The sequence below is a fragment of the Genypterus blacodes genome, unplaced genomic scaffold (genome assembly GCF_046128005.1).
Source record: "Genypterus blacodes isolate CSIRO-AG114 ecotype Tasmania unplaced genomic scaffold, CSIRO-AGI_Gbla_v1 ptg000036l_1, whole genome shotgun sequence".
NCBI lineage: Eukaryota > Metazoa > Chordata > Actinopteri > Ophidiiformes > Ophidiidae > Genypterus > Genypterus blacodes.
Genome location: NW_027466849.1, coordinates 1,972,809 through 1,990,000, shown reverse-complemented (window position 1 = coordinate 1,990,000; position 17,192 = coordinate 1,972,809). Strand labels below are relative to the sequence as shown.

At 42.3% G+C, this 17,192-nt stretch overlaps 1 protein-coding gene across 1 annotated transcript in view; it reads left to right on the top strand.

Moving 5' to 3' along the window:
• Window positions 1-1,717, top strand: part of slc6a5 (solute carrier family 6 member 5) — a 14,589-nt gene extending 12,872 nt beyond the window's left edge. Inside the window, exons 14-15 of the mRNA XM_076146916.1 lie at window positions 915-1,082; window positions 1,545-1,717. Of these exons, the coding sequence (XP_076003031.1) occupies window positions 915-1,082; window positions 1,545-1,700 (324 nt within the window). The 3' untranslated portion in view covers window positions 1,701-1,717. The remainder of the gene's footprint in view (window positions 1-914; window positions 1,083-1,544) is intronic.
• Window positions 1,718-17,192: the final 15,475 nt, after the last annotated feature.

Sequence of the window (17,192 nt, the reverse complement as noted above, 5' to 3'; positions counted from 1 at the left end):
TACACCTTTTTGATGTTACTGCCATGGTTACCTGTGTGTCAGTCACTTGTCAGCATCAAAGGCCCCATGTATGACTTCTGATGTAATTGAAGGATGGTCATAATCATAATTAAAACTATAGGTCTATTTCCCTGCTTTTTACAGCCATTACTTACATAAACATATACAAATCATCTTTGTTACATCAGTATGTAAGCCTACGTTGTGGCCTACTTACTGTGTCATCAATCAGATGAGCTGCTATATAAATGGGAGTGATGGGTTGCAATCCAAAGTCCAGTCCAGATTTTAATGAGCTTGAGTTAACATCTGTATCCTCCAGTGTGCCTTCACTGACACTAATTGTAATGGAACCTGCTACCAAACACCAAAGCAGAGGTGAAGTTGACAAATTGAGCAGCAGAAGAAGGCACCTAGCCGTTGCTCTGCTCCTGCTGAGGGGGATCAGATTTCCTCCGGGACCTCATCGATGCAGCAACGCCGGCTAATCAATTCCTGTCCGACTCCCGTTACACCTTTTTGTTTCCCTTTTCCTCCTGCTGTAACCCTTTGCAGAGGAGTTTGATGCTAAACATACGGATAGATACAACCCTACCCCACATACGTGTATATGTTCACGGCTTGTGTCGTTAACATACCTACGTAACTTCAGCTCCAGTTTTTGTTGCGCGTTCAACACGTTTTACCTGGAACAAATTCTAACACACTGCTACATCATTACAACAGAGGGCTACCATTGATTTTTATATTGTAGTGGTTTCTAGTGCCTTGATCAAGAACACAGGAGGAATAGTTGCCTCATTCACAAAAGCTTTGGCTTTCAAGGCTGATAGAAGTCAAAAATGCTGCCAGCCTGTGTGTCCAACAACAAAGCATCACTTCCTCCTCCTCTTTCTTCTTCTTCTGCTCTGCAGGGCATCCTGGGTCTGAGTCTGTACCAGTGGAAGGGGATGACTTATGAGGACTACACCTACCCCACCTGGTCCATGGTGATGGGCTGGCTCATGGTCATCTGCTCTGTGATCTGGATCCCCATCATGTTCTTCATTAAGATGTACCTGGCCCCGGGCACCCTAGCCGAGGTGATATCACAGACAAAACTGTGACGTATTGTGGGTTTTTGTTTGACGGTCACATTTTCAAGCATTCACACACTCACAGAAATCTATGGTTTAATCAGGAGTGTGAGGGGAGCTGCTGGCTGGTTGTTCATTTATTGTATGTATATTAATTTTGCTGGAAATCCAGTGAGAGTCCCTTTTAAAATCCAGATTAATGAACAATGACGATGATGACGATCCAATCAGCTGACGGTCCAATCATCTCGACTCCCTCCGGCAGCTCTGACTTCATCCATCCTCTATAAGCATTTGTTGTTACACAATTCAAAAACAGTGATTCTTCTCAGGAGAAACGTGATGTCACCAAACATATCAATGGAATTAGAGGAAATGTCTATCTCTTCTTGTGGCCTGCGTCTCTCTCCAGTGGTGGTGATTAAATAAAGAGCCCTTACATTTTGCGTCCCCTCTCTCTCCCTGCAGCGTCTGAAGCTGGTCTGCTCCCCGCAGCCCGATTGGGGTCCCTTCCTGTTGAAACACCGCGGAGAACGCTACAAGAACATGATCGACCCTCTAGGAGCCAACTCCCTGGGCTTCAAAGTTCCGCCAAAGGACTTCCAGCTCGGCTCCTACCAGTAGCAGCACCATCACGCCAACGCCATCGGCAGCATCACCTGACTCTATGCAGGTGCACTGGAGGCAGGGGGGCCGATGTGCCCTCCAGCTCCAGATCAAATCGTCCTTCTCCTCTTCTTCCCTTCTCCCCCTCTTTGTCCTGCTCTGCTCTTCATCTCCTTTGCTTCCTCTCTGCTTCCCTGTGCCATGGATGTGGGATCAGGCTCCTTATCCTTCTTTCCTGCCCCCCCTCCTCTCTTTCTCTAAGAGAGGGGTATCCGCCCAGATGGAGTCCTCTCCTGCGGCGTTGCTTTGTACTTGGTTAACGGGCTGTCATTGCCTCCCACACATGACCACTGATTACTCCAGAACCCTTTCCCAGGGATTTTTATTCCAAGAAAAAAAAATCTTATACGTGTCATAAAATGACACAGCTCAGACTGCACTTGCAATATTAGACTCACCATAGCTGCTCCCTGTGGAGTCTGTGTTTGTTTATGTATGTATGTATGTGTGTGTGTGTGTGTGTGTGTGTGTGTGTGTGTGTGTGTGTGTGTGTGTGTGTGTGTGTGTGTGTGTGTGTGTGTGTGTGTGTGTGTGTGCGCGCGCGCGCGCGTGCGCGTGTGTGCGCGTGCGAGGCATCATTGGACTCGTATTTGTGTGTAGAGATAATGAATCATCTTGGTGCAAGCAGACACAGGAAAACAAAAAGAAAACTGAGCAACAGAGAACCAATGGTTGGACCAGCTTTGCGGGGATCTACGTTTGGTTCCATTTGTACACAAAATTACACAGGCAATACAAGTAATATCCACTGCCTCGGGAAAAAAATGCAGTATGTGTTGCTGTTATCACATTTTGTGCCAATCCAGCAGTATACAGTATATATATATATGTATTTATAGTCACACTAGCTATTGTGCAGTCTCTTCCTGCTTTAAATCTGCAATTTGTGCCTCCTACTTCCCGATAGATAAGAGAATGCATCCTGATCTCCACATTCATCAGACATATTGGCATTGGGATGACTCAGCAGAATGACACCAGCCCGGGTCTGCATTCCCTCTCAAACCCAGGGACGTTTGTGATTCCCTCTATCTTTCTCTATTTATTAAGTCTTACTCCTATTCTATCGTTATCTTAGAATGAAAAGTAGCACACTCCTAATGTAGGAAACCACTAGAGTAGTCTATCCTTCATCCTTTAGTAGAAAATGAAGTGCAAAAAGCGGCCATTTAATGCAACCTTAACTTACCTGATAGTCACTCTGTGCATATGATTTAGGCAATGTATTTATTGCTGTAGATTATGTGTTGTGGAATTTGTCAAGCCATCTGTGTAAACCATCTTTATGACACATCTGTAGGCTAACAGTATTACATATATTTATATATATAGATATATATACATACAAATCTATATAGAGATAATCTAATATTATGTGTATAGCCTCCAGCAGAGAGAGCGCAAGCGAGGCAGAGATTCAGAGTGGGAGTGTGTTCATGTGGGTCTGACCCTCATGTCTCCCTTGCTAGTTGTGTGTAACTATATCTCGTACAAAATGTACACCCTCAAAACTATCTTACAGTAGCTCGACGTGTGTATATATGTGTGTGTGTGTGTGTGTGTGTGTGTGTGTGTGTGTGAGAGTGTTGTCGCGTCCTCACAATGTTAGGAGCACCTCACGATGTTAGGAGCAGCTGCTACGTGAGAGGAGATGATTTTTAGAGTAGGAACTTTCTTTTCCTGGAAGTGTACTTGTCTCTTGTTGTTTGTGGTAGAGCTCCGGAGACCACTTTGCCATGTCCAAACTATGCCTCTGCCGCTCCGTGTGTCCTCATTAAACAGGGTCTCAGGTATACTCGATCTGTCCATCTGTCTACTCTGGTAAGTGAAAAAAGGAGATAAGGAAAAATGAGATAAGGGCCAACAACACAATCTTCACATTAAATGAGAGAGAGGCAGCCTGTTGTCAACAAGCAGCCGAATCCAAAATGAAATCAGCAGTGCCATGTGAGGTGTTGTGTAAATGACATTTCAGGGTTTTCACACTTAGTAGTGGAAAATCACCTATGTTATTTGTTAATTCAGTATGATAAGCTGTTAAAAGATAAAAGTTAATGCCAAATTGTCCATGTCTACAAGAATTTAATGTCCAAAATATGAAAACATTGGCTTAGACTATACACGATATGAGTCAAATTTCTCTTCAGGTGAGAATTCCACAGAGAATCTCTGACAGCAGCTGTGGTTGTGTCCTGTATTGATTGATTTGTCTGTGATCCGGTAACGAATGGCGTCTAGGCCTAATGGTTTACTCAGAAACCTGAAATCTGTTTGGCCTTTGAAGACTTGAAGGTATTCTGGAATCCAAATGTGGACACAACATTTGCTCCCAAATTCATTGCTGAGTCATTTAACGCTGGACAGTAACTAAACTACATACACAGAGAAATAAAACAGGCCTGTTTGATAAGTTGAGAAATACAAAAATGTATCAATACACCTGAAGTTGGACTGTGATATTGCAGGAGTTCAGCCGAGTTTGTAACTTTGTTGATGGTTCCAAACATCATCACAGATGCACAGTGGCTGATGAACGTTATCGAGCACACGTTGTTCCTTGACCTGACACACGTGAACAAGATGAGGAGCATATGTGGAGCTCAGAAGGTTCCTCCAGTTCTTCTCAGCAGGCTTCATAATTGCTTCAAATCCTCATTGCTGACTTGACGGGCGGCTGATCTTAACAAAGCGGCAGCCAATTACGTTCACACACCACTGTTGTGTCCTCGCTGAAGCAGTTTTTCCTTTCTACTCTTCAACCGGTTGGAAATCCAATTACTTGATGATGTCAAGTCTTAATTGGCTGTTTTATGTTTTTAACACAGTAGGAGTTTAATGGCGAGGGGCAACTTAAGTGTAAGGCAATAAGAGTTGCACAAAGTGGTGTTATTTTTGTAAGTAGTCCCCATAAGCCATGCTTTTTCATAACCTTGACATCAAAGTAGCACAGAGGTGAGAGGAGGAGTGATTTGAAAAGAAAACAAACAAATGAATCCAAATGAGCACAAAAGCCCTGTTGTTCAATAGCTCGCTTGCTTTAGTTACAGCTTAGTGGATCTTACTCTATTTGTTCTAATGTGATAATGCTGTGTCTTTGTATGCTTGTGCGTATGTGTGTGTGTATGTGTGTGTGTGTGTGTGTGTGTGTGTCTCAGTATTAGTTTTACTGACTCCACGTAGTGTCAATCAGACGTTTGCATGGTGGTGTTAAAGAGTAGGTGAGTGGAAGAAGCAGCGCCTCTCCTGTGTTTCTGGATGGATGCCAGGATCTTAGTCAACCCAAGTTAAGTGCAAACCTTTAATGCTAATTTGCTCCAGACACGCATTGCTATAGTGTATTGCTATAGGAAGTTAGCATTTAAATGGTGCGTTAAGAGTGTTGTGTCGCGGTCCTTATGCATTTTGTAGTAACTGCCTGAGAGAGAGAGATCTTTTTCCTGAGATAGATTTGAAGAATTTCACCTGAGTAGCTCTTCTTCACAGTGCTGTTTGGCCGCACACGTTTCTTTGTCTCTTTTGTGTGCGTTCCTCCCGGGCTTCTCTGCTTTTCTTTGGACAAAACTTTGCTCGCAGATTCAGTTCCGACCACAGTTGCTTTTTGACATGTGACACTGAAGAGCTTGCATGTGCAGTTTGTGTTGCTGTATGTCTAAGTATGCTAATCCCTGTCCCCTCCTCGCTCAATAGTACGCTTCCTTGCATGTTTACTTTAGAGAGCTTTACGTTCGACATAATATTAAGAAACAAGAGGGTTGCTGTTATCCTTCTTAAAGAAGAAGAAGAAAAATAAAAAAACAAGGAAACCATGGATTCGCTATGCCTGCAGGTGAACTTTGGGACAGTAAATGTAACCAAAGAATGAAGACTTAAACAAGGGTTATGGTGAAAATGCAGAAAACAAACTAAATGACTAAAAAAGGACCTTGTGATGTATGTGTAGGAGGTTGAGATACTGCCATTCATACCCCATGTAGTGTTCTTCAATGTTTGCCAATACGTTACAAAACATCTTCAGGTAACCATTGGCCTTATAGATGTCCTATAACGGTAGAATATTGTATGTATTTCAAAGTAACAACACAGAATAGCTTATCGTCTGTCTCATATGGTACCAGTATTCCTATTGTTATGTCTGTCGTGTCTTTTTGGCACTTTACTGTGTGACCTATGAATGCATAGGTTAAATTTCTAATTACTTGGGTAATGTCATATATTTCTGTGTGTTCTATGTGAGGCACTGCTGCCTATGGATATAGATATGTGCCTCGGACAGCCCATGACATTATTTTATTTGGAAAATAGAGAGTAGATATATATATAAACCAATTTTGAAATCAGTGTGAGATGTAAAAAATAAAAAATAAAAAGATATATATCATATATGTGAAATGCATTATTTTCAATGTCATCAATCTTTGAGGCCCTACCTCAGATTTTGTATTCATGTATAGAAATGCAATTGGATTATAGTATCTTTGCCAATAATAATATATCGCTATTATATCATGAAATGTATAACCTATAAATCAATAAATAAATGTTATTGTTTTCCTTGTTGTGGTTGGTTTCTTTCAGACACATCCCCATGAGGAACCACATGGTGGCGCTATGAACAGTAAAAACTAAGAAATCACAATCTTGAACAATCAAATAAAACTCAACAAATATCGATGTCATAAAAATAGGAAGCACCAACAATACAATGAAAGCTGGACATTGCAATATTCAGTATATCAATACATAACAATATAATATATCAATGATATTGCTTCATTAGTGGCAAACACAAACGCATAAACAGCTTGAAATGTCAGTTTTCAGTGCAGATGAATGAATAGGTAAACACAAATGAATGATAATAGAATCAAACATTTACATTTCTGTTAAGTTAAGTTAAGCCTTTATTTCTTATTTGAATTGTACAAAGGGGTGATGTCATTATCCTGGACACCACAGGGAAAGAAAACTTGATTAGAGTTCTTCTTCCAGCAACGTGTGATTAATTTTGACAACGAGGAGCGTCGAGGATCAATAGTTTGAAAAATCTCGAGGAGAATTTCCTGACACCAAATATCCTCTGCGATTTATTCCGTTTATCAAACAGGGTCTCGCTTTATTGGGGCGATTCAGCGAGAGAAAACGAGTGCAGAGGGAGAAATGTGCAAATTCAGGGAAAATGACCCGTGTGATATCTTTATGCTTACTTTCTTTGATGTTTTAGAGGAGAAGTGCTGGACGACTAAAACTGAAAACTGGATCCAATCCTTGCAGGAAGTAACAAAAGCCTTTATATTGTGGTGTTGTCGTTATATTGTGCTACCAAGAACAATAAACCCAAACTGATGAGTAGAATTAGTGGAATTCCTCTTTAAATGCTTACAATCATAGGCAGGGCTGTAGGTAATTAAGGACACAGAGTTTCTGTCTATAAAACAGATAAGTTGTACAAGAGAAAACTTTAAATGAGATTCTGGCAGCTTGTTGAAGACTTTTGTGGTGTCTTGTCAGTTTTGTTTATTGTTGAGTGGGTTTTATTACCAGGATGTAGAATGTTAAAAGTCCTGGGTGGGTGTGAGGAAACATTACAGACTGTTTCGCTGTTTGCTCAGGACATTGCGATCAAAACGCGGAATATGAGACGCAGAAGGATCATTTGATGGCTCCTCCAGGCGCTGCTTGTATGTACATACTGTGCATGTATGTATATTGTGTAACTGTATTAGCAGCAGGATGTCTCTGAGTCGAACTGGGAGGCTGAAGGATTTACCTCACAGCGAAGGCTGTTCGAGTAGAAAACGCAGGAAACATAAAAGGTGTGAGTGCAATTTATTTTTACTCATTGTAGCTTATATGTTGCAGCCATTGTAAATAAAAAGCATAGGAGGATATATAGTCTTTTATCCAGCTTCAAACGCACACTTACATACATGCATTTAAGAATGAATTCAATTTAATCTCCAGCACAGCGTGACAGAGACTTTAGAGCCTATAGTTTTGCTTTGACATGTTTTTGCCAGCCTGTTAGTGACAATGCAGTTATGAACAGCTGCAGCTATTCAAATCCATTTAAATGCTATGGATGAATCCATACCTTAGCTCAGCCTCTCTGGTTCTGTTTGTCCTTACAGATGCAGTAAATCATCATTCCCAGTCTGTTAAAGGCACTCAGATCTGAAAGCTTTGTGCTCTCATCAGCTGCGTCCTTCACTCAGCCAACAAATGTGAGATCAAAAATGTTTGCATTGAAGCGCACTTTGTCTCCTTTCTACAGGTGCCAACACTCACACATTCATCATTCTGACCAGAGCGGTCCGCACTGCTCTCCGCCTGACAGCCTGTTTGTTTGCTCCACCATCAGTTAACCGTTGCCTGGCCGCCGGCTCGCAGACACAGGGCCCAAAGCTCTGCTGCACCCTGCCACCACTCAGCTGACAAGCAAATCCTTCACGCTTTAGCTCAACAGCTTATGATGTGAGCTGACCTTGAAGAGCAGGAAACTTTGACGCCACTTCTGTTTGGCATTAGAATAGATGATATATTGAATGTAAACGGTGCTGACAGCAGAACAATAAAGATGACGTCGACAGGCTGCCTGAACAGAGAAACCCAACTTTCCTGCATCGATGTATTATGGCAATTTCCCTGCTTAAGTGCAGGAGTTATTAAAGAGAATCACAAAAGAAAATATGGAGAGAAATTAGGAAACATGGATTAAAAGAAGAAAATATTAAAGCAAGGATTCAGGATTCTTTCAGTATTAGCATATCTACTCAAGATACCTTATTTCTCAAATGTCAACTCAATCAAACTCAGACTCAAATGTCAACTTCTCAAACCAAAACAGGCTTATGCAAGTGCTGAAATTACAAATACTTTTGACGCACAAAGTCAACATTTGTGATATTTGTTTGTTGCTTGAATGTTTGGAGGAGCAGTTTCTATTGTATGTGCATTGGTATCCATTTGGTATGTGTGAGGACTCTGGCAGCTGTACTCAGAATAACATTTTGAGAGTTCTGACAGGTCCAGAGCACATAGGGGGAGATGAAGGTGTGAATGAGAGTCTCAGCCTCACACCATGATTAGCATTTGACCCCTGGATGACGCTGACCTCTGTGAGGGCTCGGTGCTGAACACAGAGATGGTCACATCTGGGGCTTCTGCTCTTGTTACTAAAGGAGACTCTGAGGTCAACTATGGTGCATCTACAGTGTGGTGTAATTGAGGCAGAGCTCAGGTGTCTCAGTGTTCTAATCAGGACCATCAGGAGCAAACATATTATTAGAAATCTGAGCTTCTTGTTTCGAGCTCTTCGAGATGCTAGCAAAACCTGGATTATCTCAGTGAGCCCTATGGGTGTTAATATAAGAAATTCCTAACTGTTAAACACACACACTACCACTTATCGCTTACCTACTATGTGTATAATAGTACACATATGTACTATATCATCTATAAAAATATAGACCACAGGGGAAATCAGACAGTAGATATACAAACACTACAATCCTTACAGATAATAAAGAAGAAGACACAACCTAAATATCTGCATTTAATTCACAATTTCTTTGTGTAAATAATGTCATATTTACATCATTGTGAGAACATAACAGCTCTGTGATGGCACCACTGGTTGTTACTGTATGGAATAATAATGAGTGATGCTTTACGGATAAATTTAGACTAAATACAAAACAACCGCAGCCTAATGCAAGCTGTAAATAAAACCATATGTGACACTTTATATAAGGTGTGTATGGATTGAAACAGTCTGTGCAGAAGCGGCTGGGGAAAAAATCATTACATGTAAAAGATGGATTCATTAAAATAGTATAAACACATAAAACACAACACAATATTCCACTGTTATACTTGCTGGAAACTGCAATAACTTCAATAATCCTGACAAGTGTTTCACCTGTTTCCTCTGATCATTATTGAGACATTCTACAGCTTGATTTCTGTCGCCGTGGTGACTGAATGGTGGAGGGCTTTTACTAACGGATAGGTCTTTCTAAATGGTATCCACTCTGTGTGTGTGTGTGTCAGGGCAAACACAAAGCCACGAGGTCAAAGGAATTTTCCTGCAAACCTCCAGGACAGGAGTGTGTGTGAGGGCAGCTGAAGTGCGGCAGTTTAAAAAGGAAAGAAGATGATGAAGACGTCAAGAACCCTAGAAGTGCTGTTGAGATGGAGAGCCTGCTAGAAGATCAAGCAGTCTCTGCAGTAGCCCTTGTCAGTCTATTCAGCTCAGTTGGATTTGACCAAAAGGCATCTGACTCTCAGGCTATTTGAGGCAACATGCTATGATCTGATGATACTAACAGAACTCTTTGTCGTTAGGCATTATGTATGAAGGCAACAGTGAAGAAGTTGTGTGGGTGTTTTTCAGCAGCACACATGGCGAGATCGACCGGGATCAAAAGAACAGATGAACAGATCAAACACCTGGCAGGCACCTTTGTTGTTGACCTTCTCCAAAGCACTCTGGACCTCGGGCACTGAGGTGAAGCTTCCTCTTCCATCATTGGTCCCAGACTTCAGCACGATTGAAGTTTTCGAGAGGGACGTTTCCGAATGTGAGTTTGCGAGGTTACACAGAAGGGAAACATAGGGAGATGATCCTTAAAACCTTCTGTCAGAGATGTTTAATGTCACACCCAGTAGGAGCCGGGGCTGTGATTACTCCCAAGTCAAGCTGGAGGAACGAGCGATTCCATTTACAGTGTGGCTGTAACAGGAAAGAGTGAAAGGCTGTCAGTGTTGTTTAATGTGCAGCACATTCAGAGCTCCCAGAGTGATCTTAATGCAAGTCAAATTTTAAAAATGCGCTATGGGCAATTTGAAATTTTGGAGTGCGGAGTATGATCTCCTCAAAGGACCATGATTTACGGCCGCGCCGCACAGCCACCTCTGTTTGGTAAAAATATGTCAGGGAAATAACAATGTTCTCCTTTAATGAGTCTTTCAGATGAAATTGCCTTTGCAAAACAAGAGTGTTCCCTCGCCACAAATGGCAATTTGTCAGCACTTGAAAGCCTCTGCAGCATGTTGTGACTGCTTGCATCTGAAAGTATAAACAAAGTCTAATTGATATGTGGCGTTCTGAATCGTTGTTAGGGGACGGTAGCAACGGCACTAGCGTCTTGGTGATGTTTGGACATGAAGCTTGAGGACATATAGGCCGGGGCCAAGGCTTTTACATGAGAGGTGGGGTGGCGTGGGCAGGGGTTGGGGGAGGGAGACACAAGATGGTTGAGTTTTTGTTTTGATCGACTGGTTGCTTTTTGACCACAAGGGGGCAGACAGGCATTCTGTGATATATGGAACAAATGAGGATATCTCATTTAGCTGCTCCCGCCCCCTGACATTTATGACCAATTAGACTCTTATTGCTATATTTTGACCTTGTTTACACATTTTCCATGCCTCTTAAGTGTCAGGATAATATACGTATATATATTAGCTAAAGCCACATAACAATGCCAGTGTAAATGACAGCTTCAAAATGGATATAAATCTGTCAGCTGAAATGATGATGATTAATATAGCTATAATGTGACACAGACAGTCTGGAGAGGGGAGAGCAGCGGCTGTGGCATTGTTGTCACAGCTGCATCTAATTCTTAATCAGGCTTAACCCTGTTTATCCCCCCTGCAGTGAGCCTGGAGATACTCCAGTGTTCGCAGAGCCGTTAATGCACCACTGTGTCTCTTTATTAAGTGTGGTGCTGGATAATAAGAGACTGGTGGACGTCGAACCCTATCACAGCTAGTGTGTGTGTGTGTGTGTGTGTGTGTGTGTGGCTCTCAAAAAGAACAACCAACTTGTTACACACACTTGTTAAAGCAGCCATCCATCAACAAGCGTACAGCAGACATTTCATGAAGTCGAAGCAGCGTCACTGTGTGTGTTGTTATACACAGTGCACTAATGCCTGATGCCGGCGGTGTAATGACTGAAAATCAAACGGTAGCGTGTTAGTTTGCTGCGTTACTGCAAAGGTAATGTAATTACAGGGACACGTGTACAGTGTGTGTTGACGTGCAGTGTGGGGTCCTCGGCAGGAATCAATGAGACCAACAGATGAGCTGCATAACCGTTATGAAGGGGTGTAAGCAAACCAATTAGCTCAGATGAGGTCATTACTTCTCCTGGCGCTGTACATCATTAAGCTCGCGGTAGAAAATCACTTGAGAACAAACTTGTTGTTGTTATTTTTGTGCGTCTCAGCTTTTCTGGTTTGGTTATTGGATCCCTGCAATCGAAAAATTGCCCACCTGTGAAACTAATGCTCCACCATGCAACGCTTTGTCATTCTGAGGGAAAAGAAAGATAAGGAATAATGTCAAGGCTCTGGGTGATAGCTATGGATACGCGTGAAAAGAAGGAATTATTAGCAGGTAAGATAGCGTATGCACATGCACTCTGCCTCAGAGTAACAGCAGAGGGAACGCTTTATTTGTCACACTGAGGTCCAAGACGGGGAGAGATAACATCCAATATCCAATTCCCTGAAGCCCGGGGAGGGGGGTTTACCGCGATGTGTGTGAGTGTGTGTGTGTGTGTGTGTGTGTGTGTGTGTGTGAACCCTTCCTAAGCATTAGTACTCCACAGCATTATGGCAAGCAGCTGCAACAACAACAGAGCGGCAGAAATCGATGGCTTTGCCCTCGTGAAAGAAGTGGCGGAGCGTGCGGGCATTCATCAGATCACACAGGTGGATCAAGTGGAATTTACAGCCCACAACCACAGTTTCCTCCTCCGCTAGATGTGGTTAACACGCCGGCTGACCTTTGAACCCGGGGTCGCATCAGCTATTGTCAACATTGTGTAACACAACGACGCCCAATTCAGTGGGGGATAACGTTCAAGGCGAGGAGATGTAACTGTGACAACAGCATTCCTGCCCAATCAAATCTTTTCTTCTTCTTTATTTGTAAAGCAGTTCTGTAAACAAACAGCAAGCGTCAGTCAGTTTGTATTCCAGACATAATTAAGGATTCAGGCTTAAGTACGCTGCATTGATTCCGTGTCTCTGTATAATAGTTTAATAATGTGTGTTTATTAGTATTCACACTAGAGTTGTGACACCATGACGGTGATTAAAAAGCTGCTGCGTGATTGTTACCAGACTGGGTCCCTGTTGGAGCTCTTTGACCATTTGCACGTGTCAATCAGTATGTAAACAAAGCACAGACACAAACACGCTAAGCTACGCTGCGTCTCCTGTATCTACACAATAATCCCCAGGAAAGTAAGTGGCCTTTGAACGAGCTTTTGAAGGGGCTTCAACACGTACGTTTCACTGGAACTGACAGAGATCAAAGCGGGCACGTTGGCCTCCTCTCATCTTTAATGCAGCCGTATTGAAAAAGAGGTGGCGTGCGCTGGTGCGTTCAGCTCGGCAGGTTCAGCCAGAGGGCGACGGGACACCAGCTCCTGTCTGGACTCCAGCTTCAGCTCTTCTCTGCTTTCAAATTACAATGCAAGTGTTAATTGTCTGTTTTTGATTGGATGGCCAAGTTCCACTTTTAGAGGTACAGTCATCTGTTGATCCAGTAACAGAGACTCTCATATAAGGTTATCACTGTAGAGTGTCTGTAGAATATGGACGGTGCATGACTGCTTCCATTTAATCCCTGAAGGGAATCAGGTAATATTAACCTTACGAGTTCTGAGTGCAACAAGTAAAACATGCTAATCACGTTGTAAATTCTAACCTTGTCTGGCAACATTAGCCCATTTCTTCCCATTGACAATTTAACATCTGAACAGAATCACATATTTGCAGGCGTCACCAGAGAGAGGTGTTTTGTGGGAACAGAGGACGACATCTGGCTGCTGCACTGCCGGGCTTTTGATTTGTGCCTGGTCCAGATGGGTCGTCGTGCTTCAGTGTTTCCACACGGCAAACACTACGGTAACAAATGAGTCAGGCTGCAATCCAGTGACTGAGACTTTTCTTGAGGACAATCGACAGGGTTGAGATGAATGGTGTCCCTCTTGCCATGTGAAAGAAAATGTCGAATCAGCGAATGTGATCCCCACGTTCCGGCAACATTATTATATTCTTCTGATAACATTTGAATGAACTGAAGTGTTCATCTTTTGTGAGCCATTTATCTGCAAAACATTAATTATATTGAAGTCAAATGGAAGTTTGGGAAATCCTCATCACGACATCATAACAGCTGAGTCTTTGCACTCTAAAATGTTAATGTGAAGGACCAAGCAGAGAAGTCACAAATCCAACAAAGGAACATTTGGGTAATAAAATGAGAGAGTGCACAAATTTAATAACAAACTAAGGATCTCTGTTTATATTTGCTCTATCATCTTAACAATTATCCTAACATATACAGTGTTCCATGTTTCAGAGTAACTGATTGTTGTAGGAATTCTGTGTTTCTCAAAGACACATTTTGAGTTTTGTCACCGCTATCAAACTACTAAATGTATTTTTGAAGCAGATTTGGTCTGCCTCTTTTGAATGCTGTGTATGATCCCTACAAAATAAGAGGCATGGCAGGTGATCTGTGAACGCTGTTAATCACAAACTACATATCTTTTAATATTGTGACCTTTGCATTATAAGGTTCCATCTTGAGATACAGCGGCTTTAAAATTTTGTCACTCCATCTCAGCTGAACTTTAAAAATATCAAACCCATAAATTTCAAAACTACAAAAACAACCCAGGAACACAGAGTATCCTTCACTGACTTTAGCTTTATGTGCTTGAGCATTTTCCAAAGCAGAAGCAGATAAAAGCACGCTTCCCTTAAAGTCCAGCAGAGGGGAGTAATAGCTCACTGGCAGTCCCCAATACGTCTCTGACATTCTGACATAGTGAAAATGAGCTTTATCCCCTCGGCCGTGACCCCTGTAGTTCCTCTCCGTGACATTCTGGTGCCACTTGTGGCCTCCGAACGTCGTGTTCAGCAGCGTTCAGTCACAGTGGAGGGGAGCAGGAGGGAACCTGGAGGAGCTCCTCAGGGATGGAGATGGGGTTCAGGTTTCTCCAACTGGGACGACCGCACGCACGTCTTCGGGCAATGGAGAGCATCTGATGGTGTTGTACATCATTCTGATTACACACGCTTAAAATGTTGTAAGATAGAAAGCAATTTCATCAGTGTCATATTGTGTACAAGATTAAATTGCAGCGCAGTGTTGGGAGGGCACACAGTCCGCCCCTCCCACAGGAGGTGAGAGGATGTTGCCATCTGCAAATTAATTTCCTCCTGCATGCGGCCAACTCGACCATCACACAAAATCATAATCTCCTCCATGTTCACTAAATTATTCTGTCAGATTAAATAATTAATAATCTCCATGAGCAGCATTGTCACATATTGCGTGTGTCTGGTGCCGCAGTCCCTCCTTTTGATTTCTATGTGGATAATCCTCTTAATCCCATTGTAGTATTGTATTGTTTTATTCATGAGAGCTTCTGATACACCATCAGGCTTTGACTGAGACATGGGACTCCATTTGGCGTGTTTGCTGGAGGACGTCAGTGTCTTTGCATGTGCGGGACGTCGCCCTGTCTCAATCTGCTTGTCGTGTCTCCGCTCCAGCGCAGATCTTCATTTCCTTTTTCGCTCATGTGTCTCTCGTTTCTGATGCTTGTCTCCTGCTTGATGACTTTTTGCTTCATGGCTCTGCAAAATGAATCGTTTCTCATTTCTGTCGGCATAGTTTTGTTTCCTCCACCTGACCTGAAGTATGTTTATAGCAACAATAGCTAAACAAATGTCTGTAAAGCGAAATTCTGACTTCACAGGGACATTTATTCCTTTCTGGTGTTTTTGTATTTGTAGTCAAACTGTTTGAATGGTGTTGGAAATTGGAAAAATACCAATTTTAAATCTTGGAAATTGCCATCGAACAGCGGACAAATGCTTATTTATAGGTTGTAGACTCTAGATGCTTGACGCTACATGAACAAGAACAAGAATGAGGGTGGTTTCAAACAACTAACCTCAACCAACTTACATACAATTTCAGCAAAACGACAATCAAACAACAAAACAAAAGCAGTATTACCATCTTACACACTTCCGTCTTTATACTGTGGTGTTTGTGATTTCTGCCGAGAAGCATTTAAGTGCACTGAAGTCGTACAGTATCTACCACTTTTCGTGCTAATTAGTAAATAGCACCTGAGGATTTCTCGCACACAAAGTCACAAAGCCAAACATTTTCCTTAATTTTTATTAGCAGCAAATGTAAGTACCAGCACAATCTGTTCGAACAACATGATTCTATTATCCAATTAGCGTTGCAGAAACAAATCCATTCTGCAGCTTCACGTTTGGTCTGTCGAAAATCTCTTTTAGAATTTGGTGAATTTCCCGTCTCTTGTGGAACCAGACGTGATCAAATCTTCCTTTTTCTCTCTCAAGCTTTCACTCCTCCTCTTTATATTTCTTCATTTCATTACACCACACATTTGTAAATTATTCCCCATGATCAAATTTGCTGCCCAGTGTGCAAACCGCATGGGGAAAACAAGCAATAAGTCCTCTATTGTGATTTCTTCTTTTGGACCAGCCACACAAGTCAGTGCTAGGAAAGAGGGAGAAAAACAATATTGGCTGACTACTTTTGTCAGCCAATACTGGCAGTGTGATAGTGTTGCCGGTTTCACCATCATGGCTATTTCTGTCTTGTCTTAGCTCTCAATTGCAGAGGTGTTTGTCACCAACACCTCCCCCCACCTCATACCCCATCAAATTGAGTTCTAGATGGTGACGCCTGGGCCCCAGAGCTGTGAACACAAATGTTAGCTCAATTACTGGCCTAATTGACATGGCATTAGCACTGTTTTCCATGCTGGGAGATGAGATTTAGCAGCGAGGACAGAAACAATCTCAGAAGTTCCATCAAAAACCGAGAGCAGAGCAGCTAGGAGACGAGAGGAGAGGAGAGGAGAGAGATCTCATCCACATATTCACCACACACCTGCATGCATAAGCAGCCATAAACCCACACAGAGGACAGATACAAACTCAGACTGCACATTCACACACACACACACACACACACACACACACACACACACACACACACACACACACAGGTAAGAGGCTCATGAAATGTAATGAAACGTGCACAACGTCTTAAAATGCAAATATGTGGTGCATGAAAAGTGAAAGAATGGCATGGAGGTGACGCGGCTGGAAAGCAGCAGTGGAAAGACAGTCTGACATTCAGCTTTAGTCGCCTAAATGTAGCCTTCAACCTGAAAAGAAGCAAGGTGTCTGAACACCCTGAGGGGTTTGACATCTGGAATATTCAAGGATTATGTCAGAGGAAAGATGTAACCAAGGAAGAAGAAAATATTCACATAACTCCTCCAGATGCGCTCATTTCATGGACTGATAGAGAATTGACAGAATTAGAATCGATATGAGCTGGAGTTTGCTAACCCGAATGGTTTAG